Source organism: Zalophus californianus, chromosome 4 (genome assembly GCF_009762305.2).
Source record: "Zalophus californianus isolate mZalCal1 chromosome 4, mZalCal1.pri.v2, whole genome shotgun sequence".
In the NCBI taxonomy this organism is placed as follows: Eukaryota; Metazoa; Chordata; class Mammalia; order Carnivora; family Otariidae; genus Zalophus; species Zalophus californianus.
The window spans coordinates 40,573,666-40,590,966 of record NC_045598.1 but is presented as its reverse complement, the minus strand read 5'-3'; the positions used below and the strand labels follow the sequence as shown (position 1 = coordinate 40,590,966).

At 39.2% G+C, this 17,301-nt stretch overlaps 1 protein-coding gene across 5 annotated transcripts in view; it reads left to right on the top strand.

Moving 5' to 3' along the window:
- Window positions 1-4,433: 4,433 nt before the first annotated feature.
- FAF1 (Fas associated factor 1) overlaps window positions 4,434-17,301 on the top strand; it is a 489,041-nt gene continuing 476,173 nt past the window's right edge. Inside the window, exon 1 of one of the 5 annotated variants that reach the window (XM_027624861.2) lies at window positions 4,434-4,924. In XM_027624861.2, coding sequence (XP_027480662.1) covers window positions 4,880-4,924 — 45 coding nt within the window. In that variant the 5' untranslated portion in view covers window positions 4,434-4,879. Of the gene's footprint in view, window positions 4,925-6,491; window positions 6,619-17,301 lie in introns of those variants that run through there. The other 4 variants (XM_027624896.1, XM_027624850.2, XM_027624879.2 and 1 more) reach the window with 4 other exon arrangements.

Below are 17,301 nucleotides of genomic sequence, written 5' to 3'. Positions count from 1 at the left end.
AAATCTAATATTTATTATTAGTTCACTGAAGTATATTCAAAGGTGAGTATCTCTGCCTTTAATAAGTTTACATTCTAATATGATATATGAGAAAGATCCACAGTTAGGCATCTATTATATTGAAAGTAGTGGTTTCTCTTTTAGCATAATAATGACATGTCTTTCAAACACCAAAAAAGAGGCTTTATATTAAATACTAACAGTTATAGAAATCTTTTTCCCCCAGCAGTTCATAGTCATTTTTAAGTGCTTATAGAAATATAATTTATCAGATTATTTTGTGCTTTTCCTCATTGACTCAATTATGCAGTTCCTCAGTGATTAACTTATGGAAATGTGTATGTGGTATCTATAATTTCTTTACCTAGTATCAAAGTCTTCCTTCTTGTTGTACTTATAGATCCAACAGAGGTGGAAAACAGACCTCAGGGACCTTTTTACCATTTCATAATTGTGACTTAGACATTTTATTTCTGAATTTCAGGTTTTTTTATATGGGTAGTCCCACCACTTATGAAAGTCATTTTGTAAAGTAAGTAAATAAATGCTCAGTAAGCAACTCAAAAGCTTAAATATAATAGCAACAACTAACATCTGTATATTGTTTCATAATTATAACATCTGATGATATGCACACATTATTTAATGTTCACAACTCCAAGTTAAATATGGTAATTATCTCCATTTTTTAGCTGAAGGAATTAAGGCTTGCAGAGATTATGACTTAAAGCCAGTAAGTAGTGGATATAGGATTTGGACTCAGATCTTGGGACACCAAATCTTATGCCTTTCCCATTAGTTAAGAGTCCAGGATCAGACACTAGACTCCTAAAGAAATTAAATCATTAAATGAAATATATTTTTGATTACTCAAGTGTGGATCTAATTCTGTAGTAGCATTAATCTTCTCATGAATTATATTAGAAGTGAGTAGTGTTAAAAAGCTTAATTAACTTAACCAAAGGATTAAGGTTAACACCACCATAAGTTATGTTGATATCATGTGCCCTGGTAATATGTGATGACGGCTCATCACTTCTGTGGTATTCTTCCTCCCAAATCCATAAACAGTATAATTCTGACAAAACTTAAACAAACCCAAATTGAGGGATGGTCTATAAAGTTCCTGACCACTACGCTTCAAAAGTCAAGATAAAAAAACTGTCACAGATTGGAAGAGGCTAAGGAAACATGACAACTATATATACTGTGGTATTCTGGATTGGACCCTGAAACAGAAAAAAGACATTGATGTAAAAATGCAAATAGAGTCAGGGCACCTGGGTGGTGTAGTCCATTAAGCATCCAACTCTTGGTTTTGGCTCAGGTCATGATCTCAGGGTCCTGGAATCGTGCCCTGCATCAGACTCCATGCTTAGCATGGAGTCTGCTTGAGATTCTCTTCTCCCTCTGCCACCCCCCACCCTGTCTTTCTAAAATAAATTTTAAAAATGCAAATAGAGTCTCTAGAATTTGATTAATAGTATTATGCCAATGTTAATGTCTTAGTTTTGATAGCTGTACCATGGTTATGTAAGATGGTAACATTAGAAGAAGCTAGATAAAAAACAAATAAATATAAATCTAAAATCATGTCAAATGAAAATTCAGCAAAATAACTTTATCACATATATTTGAAAGAAAGATGAAATAAAAGTTCTTTTTCAAACAGTAATGGTACGATCAAAGAACATGGAGATTCTCGAGAAAGATCTATTTTTGAATTAGGCTGCTCCATAATATAGTAAATTAACTATGAGAATGAATTAAAATTATTTTCCTTTGCTCATGCTCATGTACAGAGAAACTCTATACATTTTTATTCTCAGTTTGTGACAGTGAAATGAAATTGTTTCTAAGAAAATTCTGGGGAAATGAAAAGTCAACTATTTTTTAATTCAATATTTATTTTTCTTTCATTTCATTCTCTGCAGTGGACAATCACTTTGGATGCTGGGTACCCAACCATGAATAGCTAGGTCATAGGGAAGAATCAGTCTCTTCAGGAAATGTACAAACTTTGCAACATGGAGGGTGAATTGCAGGGATGCAACAGGTTAAGTGGAAAGAGCACTGGTTTTGACCTAGCCTTGAATACTAGGTCTGTCGCTTTGTAGCATGACTTTGGACAAATCCTTAACCTCTCAGAGCAGTTTTTTATTCTGTAAAATCACTGTAAGAATGAGATAAGGTATGTAAAATACCTGTACATACTAGACATCCAATAAAAGTTAATAAACTCAAAAATATTGGTTGTTATTATATACCCAATACTGTGCTATATATGAACTATGGTGAATATAAAAACATACTGAATGAAATGGCTTATAATCTCAAGGAACTTTCAACCTTTGGGGAGAGATTAAAACATGAATAGATGAAACTGTTAGAGAAAAAAAATTACAGAATTCCCCACAGCATTAAATTGCGTTGTAAAGACAGTAAAAGCAGTGATTAGAAAGGAGAAGAATCCTTGTTTGCTTGTTTTATGAAAGCAGTAGCCTTGAGAAAAGCATTTAGGAGTTGGTATACAGAGTAGTAGTAACTAATATGTTTGGAGAGCTTTAAGGTTTCTGAAGAGTTTTCACAAGCATTATATCACTCAATGTTCACAATTACTCTGAGATAAGTTTTATAAGCCCTATTTTAGAGATAAAGAAATTGAGACTCAGAATTTTTTTTGTCAAGGGGCAGAATTAGAACTGAAACCTAGTAATGCTGACCATGAAATTTCTATGCTTGTTTTGTAAAAATATTTTATTTTCCACGCATTTTCATATTTGTTTTTTTAACACCTGAAACAGTCATATCAGAAGATGAAGTCAGAGATACTAAGTGACCCATCCAATTTCCCCTAGCTAATTAGTTGGAAAAGCAGTACTGGAACCTATATACCTGAATGTGTAGGGTATGCTTCCCATCTTTGCACATTACCACATTATTTTAATTTCCAGATGGAGAGAAGGGAGGGGGAAAGGGACCAGCACTAGATTTGAATGGGTTCTGCAGTATACACATGTCATCACAGAGAAAACCCTCAACTTTTCAGGGCTGCATTAATCCTGGCCATGTAACTAGAGACAATTATTCACCCACCTTGTTCTGAGAATGACATATACGAATGGGGCAACTGAATTACCACACTTAAATTGCTGGTACTGTGTTTCACCTCATGATTCACATTTGTGCTATATTTTGGAATTCCAATGGGATGGCAATTAAAAAAGACATTCAATTCATGTGACTATGGAGAGTTCTATTCCTTATCTAGCTAATTCTGGTCTAAATACAGATTATTGCATGAGAGTTGTAGGTCAGACTATTTTCATTTAAGAAAACACAGGATGAACCTAGATCTTTACAACACCAGAGTGCTCTTCTTCAGGGAATACACAGATCTAGGCCTTGGTTTATATGGTGATTTCCCTAGCACCTACTTTACAGCACAAAATCAGCAATCTTACTTCACACTTTCAGGGCTTAATGTACTTTCCAAGGCAAGTAAATGCTCTATTACAGTCCAGACAATGATATTTTCCCGTCAAAGTTAAATATATCCCACCGTCACTTTTCCTCCCGTGAGGATGACAGTTATAAATTGCCACAATTCATTACATAGTCTTTGACTATTCTTGTCTCAAAGCCGTTCAATTTCTGACCATAAATTGAAACTTTTAGTAATTGGTATTTTAATATAATTTCTTCATTTATGGAAGTATTTTAAATTGACTATATTCAAAGCTGGACTCAAGTTTTCCCCATTTGTAAGATGTTGCCTTAGGTCTAAAAAATAGATGCTATGCTGCAGGAATAGAAAATTTTTGTCATAACAAAAAATGCTCATCTTTTTCTTGGGATCGATAGTCTCACTTTTCTCAGCTTGCGTGTTCCCCCACGTCGATCTTGGGAGCCTGGTTATCTCTGTGTTATCGAGAGTTTAAGGATGCATGAGACAGGGGACTTGGGATTGAGGGTGACAGTGTGTAAGCAGGTTTTGGTAGTGAGGTTAAGCCTAAAAGACTGTATATGAAGTTGTATTTTGGTGAAACTTTGTTAGAGGAAATGTACATTTATGAAATGCTGTTTGTAAAACGGGTTGTGAGTGTTGAATTGGTTTGTGGGGCTTGATGCGTACTTATGTGACTATGTAACTTCGTAAGGTTTAGAAGCTGATCCCCGCCCCAGCCAGAAGGAGGCTGTACCCTGAGGCCTTTGCTTAATTCCAAACCGGAATAACCTGTTGCGGGACTACTAGCTCCCGCAGTTGCTAGTTGTGGGGGGGGGGGGGGTCCCTGCCGGCGGCGCGCGGATCCCCGCCCGGTAGTCGCGCGCCCAGCGCTTGACAGGAAGGCAGTCACGTGGCAGCCGCAAAGCAGCGCTTTGCGACCTCGATGACAGGCAAAATGTGCGACAGCCTTGGCGCCGGCCAACCAGGGGCGGAGGCGGCGGCCAGGGAGGAAGCGGAGGAGGCGGAGGCGGCCGTGGGGTTCGCCCGCCTGCTCGTTCGCCTGGTTTCCCCGCCCCCGCCGGTCTCGCCGCTGCTGAAGGGAGCCGGTTGCGCGCTGTCGTAACCTGCCCTCATCCTGGCCAGCAACGGCAAGACCGGACCCCCATCCAGACCAACCTCCCCGTCAGGGCGGCTGCGGCGCGGGATCCGCGGGGCTCAGGCGGGCGGCCCGGGCGCCTGAAGGTTACCGAGTGCATGAGCGCCTAGCCTCCCGCGCTGCCCCGCCCGCCGGCCCGCCGGTCCGCCCGCCGGCTCGCCCGCCAGCCCCTCGGCGCCCGGCGGCGGCGGCGGCGGCGGCGACGGCCGCAGGAGGCGCGGTTTCCCTCCCAGGTGCGCGCTTCGCTCCCGGAGCCGCGGAACTCGGCGGCCGCCATGGCGTCCAACATGGACCGGGAGATGATCCTGGCGGATTTTCAGGTGAAGTATATGGCCTTGTACCTCTTCCACCTCCAACCTCGTGGGTTCCCGGTGCCAGAAGGGTTGCTTCTTCTCAGGGTTTGTTAGAGCATTGCGGTGGTGTGTGGTTTGGGCTTTTATACGGTACGTGGAGCGCGGGTACGCGCGCGGGCGCGCGCGCGTGTGTCTGTTTGGGCTTTTATACGGTACGTGGCGTGCGTGTGTGTGTGTGTGTGTTGAGCCATCCGGGAACGTGCAATTCATATGCTGGGTTGGGTGTGTGTAGAATTTGTTATGTACGGATTTGCAGGGTGAGGTGGTGTTATGATAGTTGGTTTACTGTTATGTGTGTGGACTGTGTAGTGTATCCTGTATTATGTGGAGAATGGGTAGAATTTGGGGATATTAAGCGGGGCTTTTAAGTATGGGCTTTTTGGGAGTTTTGGGTTGTTACTTGGGAGAGTGCTGTATGGAGTGTGGGTATGGAGAGTGTGGTGTTGTGGGTGTGGTGTATTAAGGGGTGAGTAAAAAAGAATGAGGAGGAGGAGGCGGTGGTGAAGGTAGTGGTGAGGGTATGGTCTTTTTCAAGGAGAAATAAACATTCGAGACTTTGCCTTATTGGAATCTTTGGAGTGTGTGAAGGTAAGGAGGAGGCAAATAGACTGTATATATCAAAGTATCCTCGGTGAATTCATAAGCTTAATAAATTACTATTTGCGAATTCCCTTCCCCTACAGATTGAATTGCGTGGTGTGTGTCCTAACTCCAGCAATAATTTAAAGGATAAGCAAAGGTTATTCCTTTACTTAGCCCAACTGTAGTCACACTAATATATGAGTATCTTAAGGAGGCCCTTTGAAAGTAGAGTTGCACACCATTCATGAAAAACTTGGAGTTAGAACTAAATACCCTGTGCACACCATCTTTGCCTTTTGATGTTTGAAGAAGATATTGTAGTGAGATTTTTTTTTTTTAAGATTTTATTTATTTGTTTGACAGAGAGAGACACAGAGAGGGAACACAAGCAGGGGGAGTGGAGAGGGAGAAGCAGGCTTCCCACTGAGCAGAGAGCCCAATACGGGGCTCGATCCCAGGACCCTGGGATTCTGACCTGAGCCGAAGGCAGACGCTTAACGACTGAGCCACCTAGGCGCCCTGTAGTGAGATATTTTTAACCATTCATTTTGGCATTAACTTAGAAGATACTGTTACATACGTATAGGCAGACTTTTCTCTCTGTAACAGAGTCATCATTGCACATGGTCTAACACTAGCATAGAGGTGATAGTTTTTCTTACTGAGATTTTGTTTGGCTTCTCTTCTCTGATTATCCTTATTTCATAACTTAATATTGTGATGGTCATTTCCAGTGTTTGCTCTTTATCTTACCCAGTAAGGGTATCTGATTTATTGGGAATGTGGATATATCTGCATTTGATTATACTATAACTTCCAAACTCAGAAAGAAGTGTTGTGAAAATAAAAGCTGACTGCAAGATTTTGGTGTTTTGTAGGATTAGGACTGGCCTGAAATTTTTTTTTTTTTGCCTGTCTCATTCTTTCTTTTTTTCATTCTCCAGTCTTTTATCTAATGTGAAATATGGTCATATGAAAAAGGACTCTATTTCCAGGAGTATTTTATCCTGTTATAAAACTGCTTTATGGAAGTGTCTTTAGACAACAATGTCATAGTTTACCTCACTAAAAGCTTTAAGGTAATTATAACTTTATTTTGATTTCACCAATTTTTTTTACTTACTCTAACAACTTGTAGCTGCTTGTTTTCTTTTTCTTTTAGTTATTATGTTTACTGTGAACTTTATGTTGGCCAAGGACAGGAAATTTAGGATTCTTGTACTCAGAGACAAAGTAAGATTTTCTGACAAGCATTTGGGATTTTATTTTGATCACATTAATACATTCTGTTTTTCTCTTCGAACCAGTGGCACTGATGTGAACAGTTCTTTACAGAATGGGAAAAAGCTATGGCATTCTCAATGTTTGCCAGATGGTGAAAGTTTATTTCATATTGTCAAGTAGGTAAGAACGTTATTGGTAGAATAAAAAGTACACATAAATAAAATATTTATGAATAAAAAGAATATACATACAGAATAATACACATACAGAATAGAAAGTATACACATACTAAGTACATTAGCTTTTGTGTTTTTAGGAACCTTGTATTCCTCTCACAAATGATTCCAGATCAGTTTGCTCTTGTGGATTTACTTTTTAAAATCAGTTATTCTTCCTATTTTTTAATATTATGTAAACTTTTTATAGGATTAACTTTTAAAAATTAGCATTTATCCCTTATCAGAAACTAGGTAATTTTAAACATTGAAGTTCAAGTCTTGTAATGTAGATACTTGGATGATGCTGGTTTCGCCTGTAACTGTGTAAATCAGTTTCTCCCCAAAAGTGAACACATGACTGTGAAATTAATAATTTTGAGAGTTCAGTGCTGCCTTTGTAGAAAGGCACATGATTTTTTTTAAAGTTTCTTTAAAAAATTCTAATTACTTAACATACAGTGTCATATTAGTTTCAGGTGTACAATATAGTGATTCAGCACTTCCGTGCAATGCTCAGTACTCATCACAAGTGTACTCCTTAATCCCCATTACCCATTTAACCCATCCCCCCCATCTACCTCCTCCCGGCAGTCATCAGTCTGGTTCTCTATAGTTCAGTGTCCACTTCATGGTTTGCCCCCCTCTCGCTCCTTTTTTGAGAAAGGGACATGATTTTTAAATATCAGATTTTAAAAAATAAGTTTCAGATTTTGATTATTGTTAGGTAATAGGTTCTTATAAATACAGTGCCTAAATATGGAAAAACTTTTTTTTTTAAGATTTATTTATTTATTTGATAGCCTGGGGGAGTGCTCTTGTGTGCTCAGGTGGCGGGGGAGGGGTTGAGGGAGAGAAGCCGACTCCCTGCTGAGCACCGAGTGGACTGGAGCTGGGGCTTGATCTGGCCACCTTGATATCATGACCTGAGCTGAAATACAGTTCCATGCTCAACTCACTGAGCCACCCAGGAGCCCTGGAAAAACTTTTGGGAAAGATTTTTGTATATTAACTATTTCAACTCATTGGAGAAAGGACTTCTGTTGAAACTGATCAGTGAAGGAGTGGTTAACAATCGTAATTTTAAAAATAAATTACCTGGTTTCTTATAACTGGTCAAGTAGTGGATGGAAGATTGTACCTCAGACTTAATGAGACAGGTTTGGAATTTTGTAGATCAGTGAACTCATTACAAAGGAAGTGTATTACAAATTGTCCTCTAAAAGATTCCTCCCCCTGAAATAAGAACAGCTTTCAATTAAAAAAAATTTTTTTAAAGATTTTATTTGAGAGTGAGTGAGAGAGTGAGCACGCATGACCGGGGGGGGGGGGGGGTAGGGGCAGAGGGACAGGGAGAAGCAGATTCCCCTCCTGAGCAGAGTCTGAGGTGGGGCTGGATCCCAGGACCATGACCTGAGCCGAAGGCAGACGGTTAAACTGACTGAGCCACCCACGCATCCCTCAATTAAAATTTTTAAAAAATTGTGGTGAAATACATATAACATAAAATTTGCTGTCTTAACTTTAGTTGCCATTTTTAAGTGTCCAGTTCAGTGGCATCAAGTACATTCACATTGTTGTGAAACCATCACCACCCACCGTCTATCTCCAGAACTCTTTTTATCTTGCAAAACTGTAACTTTAACCATTAAACAGTAACTTCCCATTTTTCCCTGTTCTCCAGTCCCTGGCAACCACCATTCTATTTTCTGTCTATGAATGTGAATATTCTAGGTACCTTATATAAGGGTAATCATGCAGTATTTATCCTTTTGCGACTGGCCTTTTTTACTTAACATGATGTCTCCAACGTTCATCCGTGTTGTAGTATGTGTCAGAATTCCCTTCCTTTTTAAAAGGCTAAATACCGTCTATGGCCATACCATCCTGAATGCGCCCGATCTCGCCTAGAAGGCTGAATACTATTACACTATTAAACAGTATGTGTATACAGTAATCCCCCATTATCTTTGGTTTTGCTTTCCATGGTTGCAGTTACCCTTGGTCAACTGTGGTCTAAAGGTAGATGAGCTTCCTGATGTATGATCAGAAGGTCAGTAGTAGCCTAGTGCTCCATCACAGTGCCTAGGTCATCCACCTCACTTTATCTCAACATGTAGGCATTTTATCATCTCACATCACCAAAGAAGGGTGAGTACAGTACAATAAGAGGTTTTGAGAGAGCACATTCATATAACTTTTGTTACAATATACAGTATTGTTAAAATTCTGTTTTATTATAGTTATTGTTAATCTCTTACTATGATGATTTATAAATTAAATTTTATTATAGGTGTATAGGAAAAAACATAACATACATAGGGTTCAGTACTGTCCTTGGTTTCATGCATCTGTTGGGGGCCTTGGGACATAACTTGCAGATGATGGGGCACTGCTGAACCACATTTTGTTTACCCATTCATCTGTCAATGGACACTTTCTTCCATGTTTTGAATATTGTGAATCATTAATGCTGTTATGAACATGGGTGTACAATTATTTGTTTGAATCCCTGCTTTTAATTCTTTTAGGTATATATCCAGAGGTTGAATTATTGGATCATATGGTATTTCTATTTTTAATTTTTTTGAGGAACTGCCATCCATACTGTTAATCCATAGTGGCTTACCACCAAAAGTTTGAATGGAGACAATGACAGCATCATGTTTAATGAATTATTTGTAAATTCAACTCTGGGCAATGAGTTTATAATTTGGAATAGTCTAACAAAAATCAGTTTTTTTTTTTTATATTTTATTTATTTGTCAGAGAGAGCACAAGCAGGGGGAGCAGAGCCGCAGTCAGAGGGAGAAGCAGGCTCCCTGCTGAGCAAGGATTTCCCAGAACCCTGGGATCATGACGTGAGCCCAAGGCAGATGCTTAACCAACTGAGCCACCCAGGTGTCCCAAAAATCAGTTTTAAATGTAAATAGTGTTAGCATAGTATGCTTCTGGTAAAGGAATGAATAGAGTAGTACACCTACAGTTCTGGCTGGCCAGAGCCAGGAGGGGGTGTAAAGGAATTTCCTGGGTTTAAAAAACAGGCAGGCATTGATGAATCAGGACCCTTTTTTTTTTCTTAATTTCTTTTTATAACAGAGATGCATTCAGGTGACAGTTCCAAATCTTGTTCTTTTTGTAATTGTAGAATTCTTTGCCTTTTTTTTTTTTTAAAGGTTGAGGTGTAGAGCAAAAATCATTTGATCACACAAACTTTTGAGATATATTTGGTTTGCTTACAGATGTGAAAATAGCTATCCAAATGGAATTGCAGTTGCTACCAGTAATTACCAATAATTACCAATACCAATAATTTCAGTAATGTTAGTTATTTTGGACCCATATGAACCAAAAATGAGTATTCCCATTTCCCCCTTAACCTTTTAGTTACTGTAATGCTAATTTCTTTTTCCTCTCAGATACATTTTTATAATATAATTTTTTTGAAAACAAAAATGGTGCTATAGCTACTTAGGTTAGTCTCACATATTTTTCTATTTATATTTCTCTGTTATTGTATAATATAGAGATATAGATCATAGCTTTACTCAAGTCAAGGAAAAAAAAGGAACAACTTTTACTAGTAGTAATCTTTTTTTTTAAGCAACAAAACCTTATCTGCCTTGCTAAAAAAATATTTTTTCTGAACCTAGTTCTAGTGGTCACAGAGTGAGTCTATTTCTTTTCTAATTTGGCTTTGATTTTGATGTTACTTTCAGTTATGTTTCCTGGATGACACAGTTGTGCCTTTGTTTTCCTCTCCTGGTCTTTCAAGCCAGTAATACCTTTGCTGCCTAAATTGCTCTATGCATTTTCATATATTGGACTATCATTATGGGACTTTTAAGTTTTCTTTTGTCTATCAGCTTCTCTTGGAAGCATGGACTCTTCCCATGACACTACCAGTAAGTCACTTGAAATTTGTTTCTGCCCCTTCATAACATTTCTTCCTTCTAAATGAAGCTGTGAATCTTCTTTCTTTTTTAGTTTGACAGACTGTACAAGTAGAAATGATATTGATCCACGTGGATAGGTATCCTTTGTGATGTTGTGGTTTAGGGACCATATTAGGTATCCATGGAACATCATATTTATTTCCTGGAAGGTTACCTTAGGCAAGAGATTGAGTACTATGGCTGAAAATAGTCTTGTTACTGTCCTTCCTTTCCTTTTTCCACTATCCTCTTTATTCATTAGAGGGACAAGGCATTTTGTGTTTGTGTTTGGATTGTTGGTCATTGGGATAATAAGGTTTGGCATGTAGAATAAAGTTTAGTAGTTAGTGGTTAAGAGCATGGACTCTGAGGTCACATTATTTGGATTGAAATCAGGTACTGCCACTTGGACATCTTGTGATCGTTGACTACTCATTTTACAACTCTGCCTCAGTTTCCTCATATGAAAAATGACAATGCATGTAAAGTGATTAGAACAGGTGTCTGGCATGGAAAGAGTTCGATAAGTTTTAGTTATTTTCATTTTTGATAATTGTAAGGTATATACTTGTTCTCTGCAAGGGACATCTATTTCCAGTTTCTCGTTTTTCCTTTTGTGGAAATTGAGGCCAGAAGAAGGAAGTGATTTGTCCAAGTTCATGGGTTGATTTGAAACAAAGATTTTATCCAGGTACACGTAAGAGTGTTTATTTTCTAGCTTAATGTGTCAGATGGCTTCGATTTTTAGAGGAAAACAAGACCTACCATTCAGAAATTTTTCCAAATGATAAAATTTACGTATAAAATGAATTAACAGTACCTGGCGTATAGCAGACATGCCAGAAGGGAGGGAGGGAGGGCCTGGAACTTTGATTGTTCCTAGACTAGCATTCATTCCAGTCTAGTGCCATGCTTCTAAGTTTATAGGTGGTCGGAAGCCATGGAATGAAGAGTCTTTAGATTTGTTGAGCATGGTTGGGTTGATGCCTGTGTTTGCCAGACTGGGTTTATGGACTCTGTAGATGAGGGGTCAGGAGACTATAGCCTATAAGCTGGCTTCCTGTTTTTATACATATAGATTTATTGGAATACAGCGATAGCTATTCTTTTACCTATTGTTTGTGACTGCTTTCTTGCTGCAGTGACAGAAGTGAGTAGTTGAGACAGGGACTTTATAGTGCACAGGCTTAAAGTACTGTCTGGGCCTTAAGATAAAGTTATTTCAACACCCCCCCCCCCCGCAACAAATACTTCTCTTTCTAAGTTTTAGTAACTGCAAAGTGCCAGAACGTTTGAATGCTTCACAAGTAACATTATATGGTTATACACCTCTATAGGAGGCAGTTGTTAGAACATTGCACTTAGGCAGACTAGAGCTCTAGTTTTTTGTTTTGTTTTGGTTCTGGTTCTCTGAGCTAGTCATTTATCCTTTCTGGCTTTGAGTTTATTCAGTCTATGAAATGGAGATTTGTCTAGAGTTATATGTACCTGAAAACAGGACTGGACTAGATCAGGTATTCATATAGAGCCTGGATAATCACTTGGCAGTAGGGGTGTTTGAGGACATTCAGTTATAATTTAGGTAATTCATCTGGATTAGGGATCAGCAAACTACATCCTGAGGGCTAACCTACCACCTGTTTTTGTCAGTAAAGTCTTATTAGAAGACAGTCATGCATATTTGTTTACATATTGTCCTGCCGCTTTTGCCCTCAATAGCAAAAGTTGAGTAGTTAGTTGATTGCACGGCCTGCAAAGCCTAAAATATTTACTCTGCCCCTTACGGGATAGCTTGCTGATCCTTGATCTGTATTAGTGGTATTCAACTGTGGGTGATTTCTGTTCCCCAGGGGACATTAGGCAATGTCTAGAGAGATTTTTGGCTGTTATAACTGGGGGGTGCTGCTGGTATTTAGTGGGAAGATGCCAGGAATGTTGCTAAACATTCTGCACAAGACATCCCTTCACAATGAAGAATTATCCACTCTAAAAATGTCCAGAGTGCTGAAAAACCCTGATCTAAATTACTAGTTCTCAAACTTAAATTTGTATAAGAATAACCTGGAAAGCTTGCTAAACCATAGGTTGCTGGGCCCCACCCCAGGTTTCTGAATGAGTAGATTCTAGGTGGGGCCTGAAAATTTGCATTTCTATCAGATTCCTAGGTTATGCTGCTGATCCAAGATCTACACTTGGGAACAACTGATCTAGATGACTTTAGAAGTTATATCCATTCCTGTGATTTTTTTGATTTTGTGGTCTTAAGTACTGTTCCATTTTTATGACTTAGGAAAATTGAGTATTTTATTATATGCCCTATGCCAAGTGTGGGGCTTGAACTCATGACCCCGAGATCAAGAATTGCATGCTCCACCACCTGAGCCAGCCAGGCCCCCAGGCTCTGTGTTTTTATACCCTTATTTTTTGTGGCCCTTTAGAAAAACTATTTACCTTTCAAAAACCTATCAGCTGCCTTTTGCTGATAACATCAGTACCATGTGCCCAGTTTTAGGGTTAATAATTTTGTCTTATGTGTCTTTGGTATGTTTCTCTTGAGTCTTTTAAAAATTTAAAAAAATATATTTATTTATTTATTTATTTTTAGAGAGAGAGAGCACATGAGCCTGAGGGGCAGAGGGAGAGGGAGAGAGAATCTCAAGCAGACTCTGCTAAGCACAGAGCCTGATGCAGGGCTCGACCCCAGGACCCTGAGATAATGACCTGAGCCAAAACCTAGAGTCAGACACTTAACCAGCTATACCACCAGGTGCCCCTCTTCTTTTGAGTCATATGCCAGATTGTCAGTAATCACTTTACATATTTCTTTTCCCTAATGTCAGCTCTTTGAGTGAACAACTGCCTGGGTCTTAACCATCTTTTCCTACAATATCTATAAGACGTTCTCAGTGAATATTTTTTGAAGGAATATTATGAATATTAGCTCTTATGGTACGAATAGAGTAGAATTGTAAGTTTGCATGTATAGTTGACCCTTGAACAGTACAGGGCTTAAGGGCACCAATCTGGGCCGCACATTTGAAAATCCACACATAATTTTTACTCCCCCCAAATTTAACCAGTAATGGCTTATTGTTGACTGGAAGCCTTACGAATAATATAAACAGTCAATTAACACATATTTTATATGTTATATGTTTTATATATCGTATTTTTACAATAAAGCAAGCTAGAGAAAATGTTAAGAACATCATAAAGAAGAGAAAATACAGGGACAGTACTGTACTGAAAAAAAAAATCCAGGTGTAAGTGGACCCACGCAATTAAAATGTGTAGTTTTCAAGGTCAGCTGTATTTTTAAGCATCTACCATTTGTTGACATATGATTTTGAATAATAAAATCTGCCATTGAGAGAATAAAAATTGGGCTCTTTTATTGAACTGAGGATTATGACTTTAAAGTGACCGATTTATAGAGAAGTACAAAACACCTCCCTTCTCGTTTAGCTTTTATAGAGGGCTCAGTAACGTAATGTGGCAAAATATAGGGCTCGAGGTCAATAACTTTGGGAAATTTGAATTGCTCTGTGTCAGTCACTTTTCACTTTCAACTTTTTTAAGGCAAATTTAAATTTCAAATCAAAATTGTTTACCATGTTAAATCATTAGTCATTGGCTTTAAGGTGAGTTGGAGATATTTTTAAGAAGCAGTTTGGCAGGGGTGCCTGGGTGGGTCAGTCAGTTAAGTGTCTGCCTTCTGCTCCGGTCATGATCCCAGCTTCCTGAGATCAAGCCCCATGTGGGGCTTTCTGCTCAGCGGGGAGTCTGCTTCTCCTTTTCCCTCTGCCCCTTCCCCCACTCTCTCTCTCTTTCTCAAATGAATAAATAAAATCTTAAAAAAAAAAGCAGTTTGGCAACATTAACAGAATAATTGTACTTGTCTTTATACTTATTGTGGTTATAGAGGAATAATTAAGGTAGAAAGGAGATGTCAAGTTGTGGTAAGAAAAGCAGAAATGTTTGCAGGTTATGTGTACCTTAATGGCTTTAGAGTTAGGTTCCAGGCACCTTTTTTTTTTCTTCTCCATTTTACCTTGGTTCCCTGGACTCTTTAATGATTGAGCTATAATAGTATAATGTTAGAGGAAAGCTTTGTCTTTTGTGCCCTCTTGGGTACCCACCTTTTTTCTCACAAGGGAAAAGTAGTGGTTGAACTTGTTTTTTAAAATATAATTTTATTAGGTGGAGACACAATTGAGCATTCTTATTTTAGGTTTAATGGGGGAGGAATAATAAAATTAGCATCTAGCTTTTGATTGTTTTGTATGTGTCAGGTACTGTGCTAGTCTCTTAACAGCTAAATTCTACAGTGACCCTATTGGGATCCAGTGATACAGTTCTCCATGGTTTCTGTATGTCTTGTGATCAGAGACACTGCTTTTGTTTTCTGCTCTCTTTTCAAGGATATTTGTATAGTGAGCTACCTTGGAAGATAGAGGTAGTGTCTCCCTTTGGAGGAAAGGGTAGGCATGCATATCCTTTGAATTTTGAGAGATTTGGGTTCTGTAGGCTCTGGGTTCCTCTTCTAATGCAGTCCATTGCATGTGTAGGTATCACTTGGCCTATTATGTGTTGCACTGTGGGCAGTGGGACTGGGGAACTACATAAGAAAATGCTGATATTCTGACTATGAATATTGTCATGAGTCATAAAGTTCATTGTCTCTAACCCAGAATTCTACGTCTTCATCCATGAAACTGGCAGGCTAACTTGTTAGTTTACAAGTAGGGTAAAAAAGATCAGATCTTTCACTGCTTTAACAGTTTTGGCAACAAGGATAGTATGTTGATAGACGCATGGTTTTTTGGAAGAGGAAGGGGGAGGTCCATGGGAATTGATACTGAACATGCTGACCAAATTGTCAGGTAGTTCTCTACTTTATTGCCTGTTAATGAGGAAGAATTAGGAAGGTGGTTGCAGACTGAATACCAGGAAGTAGGTTCAGAGACAGCCTGGACATTCCTCTAGTTGTTGCTAACTCTTAACAACCCTCAAATATCGTCTCTGGTAGATGGAATTTTTTTCACCAATCTGTCAGTCAGATTCAGAGTCAGACTCCCCCCCCAGTGTAAAACCAGTAGTAAGATTTGTCTTGGCTGGGCAGAAGGTTCTGCCTCTTTTAGACAACATTTACAGACCTGTGTATACCTACACTTGAGTGTGAAAGAAGGCAAATTTGCAACCTCCTTGGGCACAAAGCAAAGTTGTTAGAACTTTCACTGGTTTGTCTAAGAGATGAGAGGATGGGGGTTCATAATGTCTTATGGCTCAGTCCTTCCGTTGGAGGAATCTTTATTCCCTACTTCAAAGCCACTGACTCAGTGGGGTCCTCAATTCATAGAGGTTTCCCTAAACCCAGGCCTGGTTCACCAGTGGTTCAGCCAAGCCAAAACTGATTGTGTCTGCTTTCTTCTGGGGCTGTTCAGCCTCTGTGCCAGCTATGCAGACTGATAGTGGATGTGATTGCTTTGTTCAGTGGGTAGAACTCAAGGCTGTTCTTAGAGCTCTGGCCAGTACTGTCCTTCATGAAACTTGTATTTCTTTCTTTCTTTTTTTTTTTTTTAAGATTTTATTTATTTATTTGACAGAGAGAGACACAGCGAGAGAGGGAACACATGCGGGGCTTGATCGTAGGACCCTGGGATCATGACCTGAGCCAAAGGCAGATGCTTAATGACTGAGCCACCCAGGTGCCCGAAACTTGTATTTCTACTGCCCTTTGGCCTGTTGCCAGTGGCCTAGCTATTTGGTCTGCCACTTGGAAAGTATAGACTGGCAGATTAAAGACAGCTCTCTTTGAAGCTGTGAACTATGGAAACAAATTACAGCTGCTGATCAAACTGTCTGGATCACTCATGTAGATGCCCACAATAAGGGCCTGTTCTCTAATGAAGCCCACTGGAATCAAGCTTCTGATTGAGTCTGCACTGCCCAGAGCCATCATTGTTGTCTGGGTCCATCCATCATATCAGATGTGATAACACATCAGCTATCATAAACTGGGTGTAAACTTAAGGACTCCATTTCTGATGCAGAGGGTAGCCTTGCTATACTTGTGATTTCTGCCAAAAATTGACCTGCTTGTCACATAATGAGAGAAGCCACATTTAACGGGATGTGGTCCCTGCTTGCTTTTAGCAAATTTAATACATTGGATCTTTGACCTCCCATTCATAAGTATCAGTGCTGCCTCACTGCTGTTGATACTTTTTCTGGTTATGGTATTGCTGTTCTAGTCCAGTTAGCTGACTGACCACACCATTTTGGCCTGTGAAACTAATCTGTGTTATGCTTTTGGGCTTTCTGGACCATTTGCAGTCTGACAGTGGTACACTTTTTGTCTCAAAAGCCACTCAACAGTGAGCTTGAT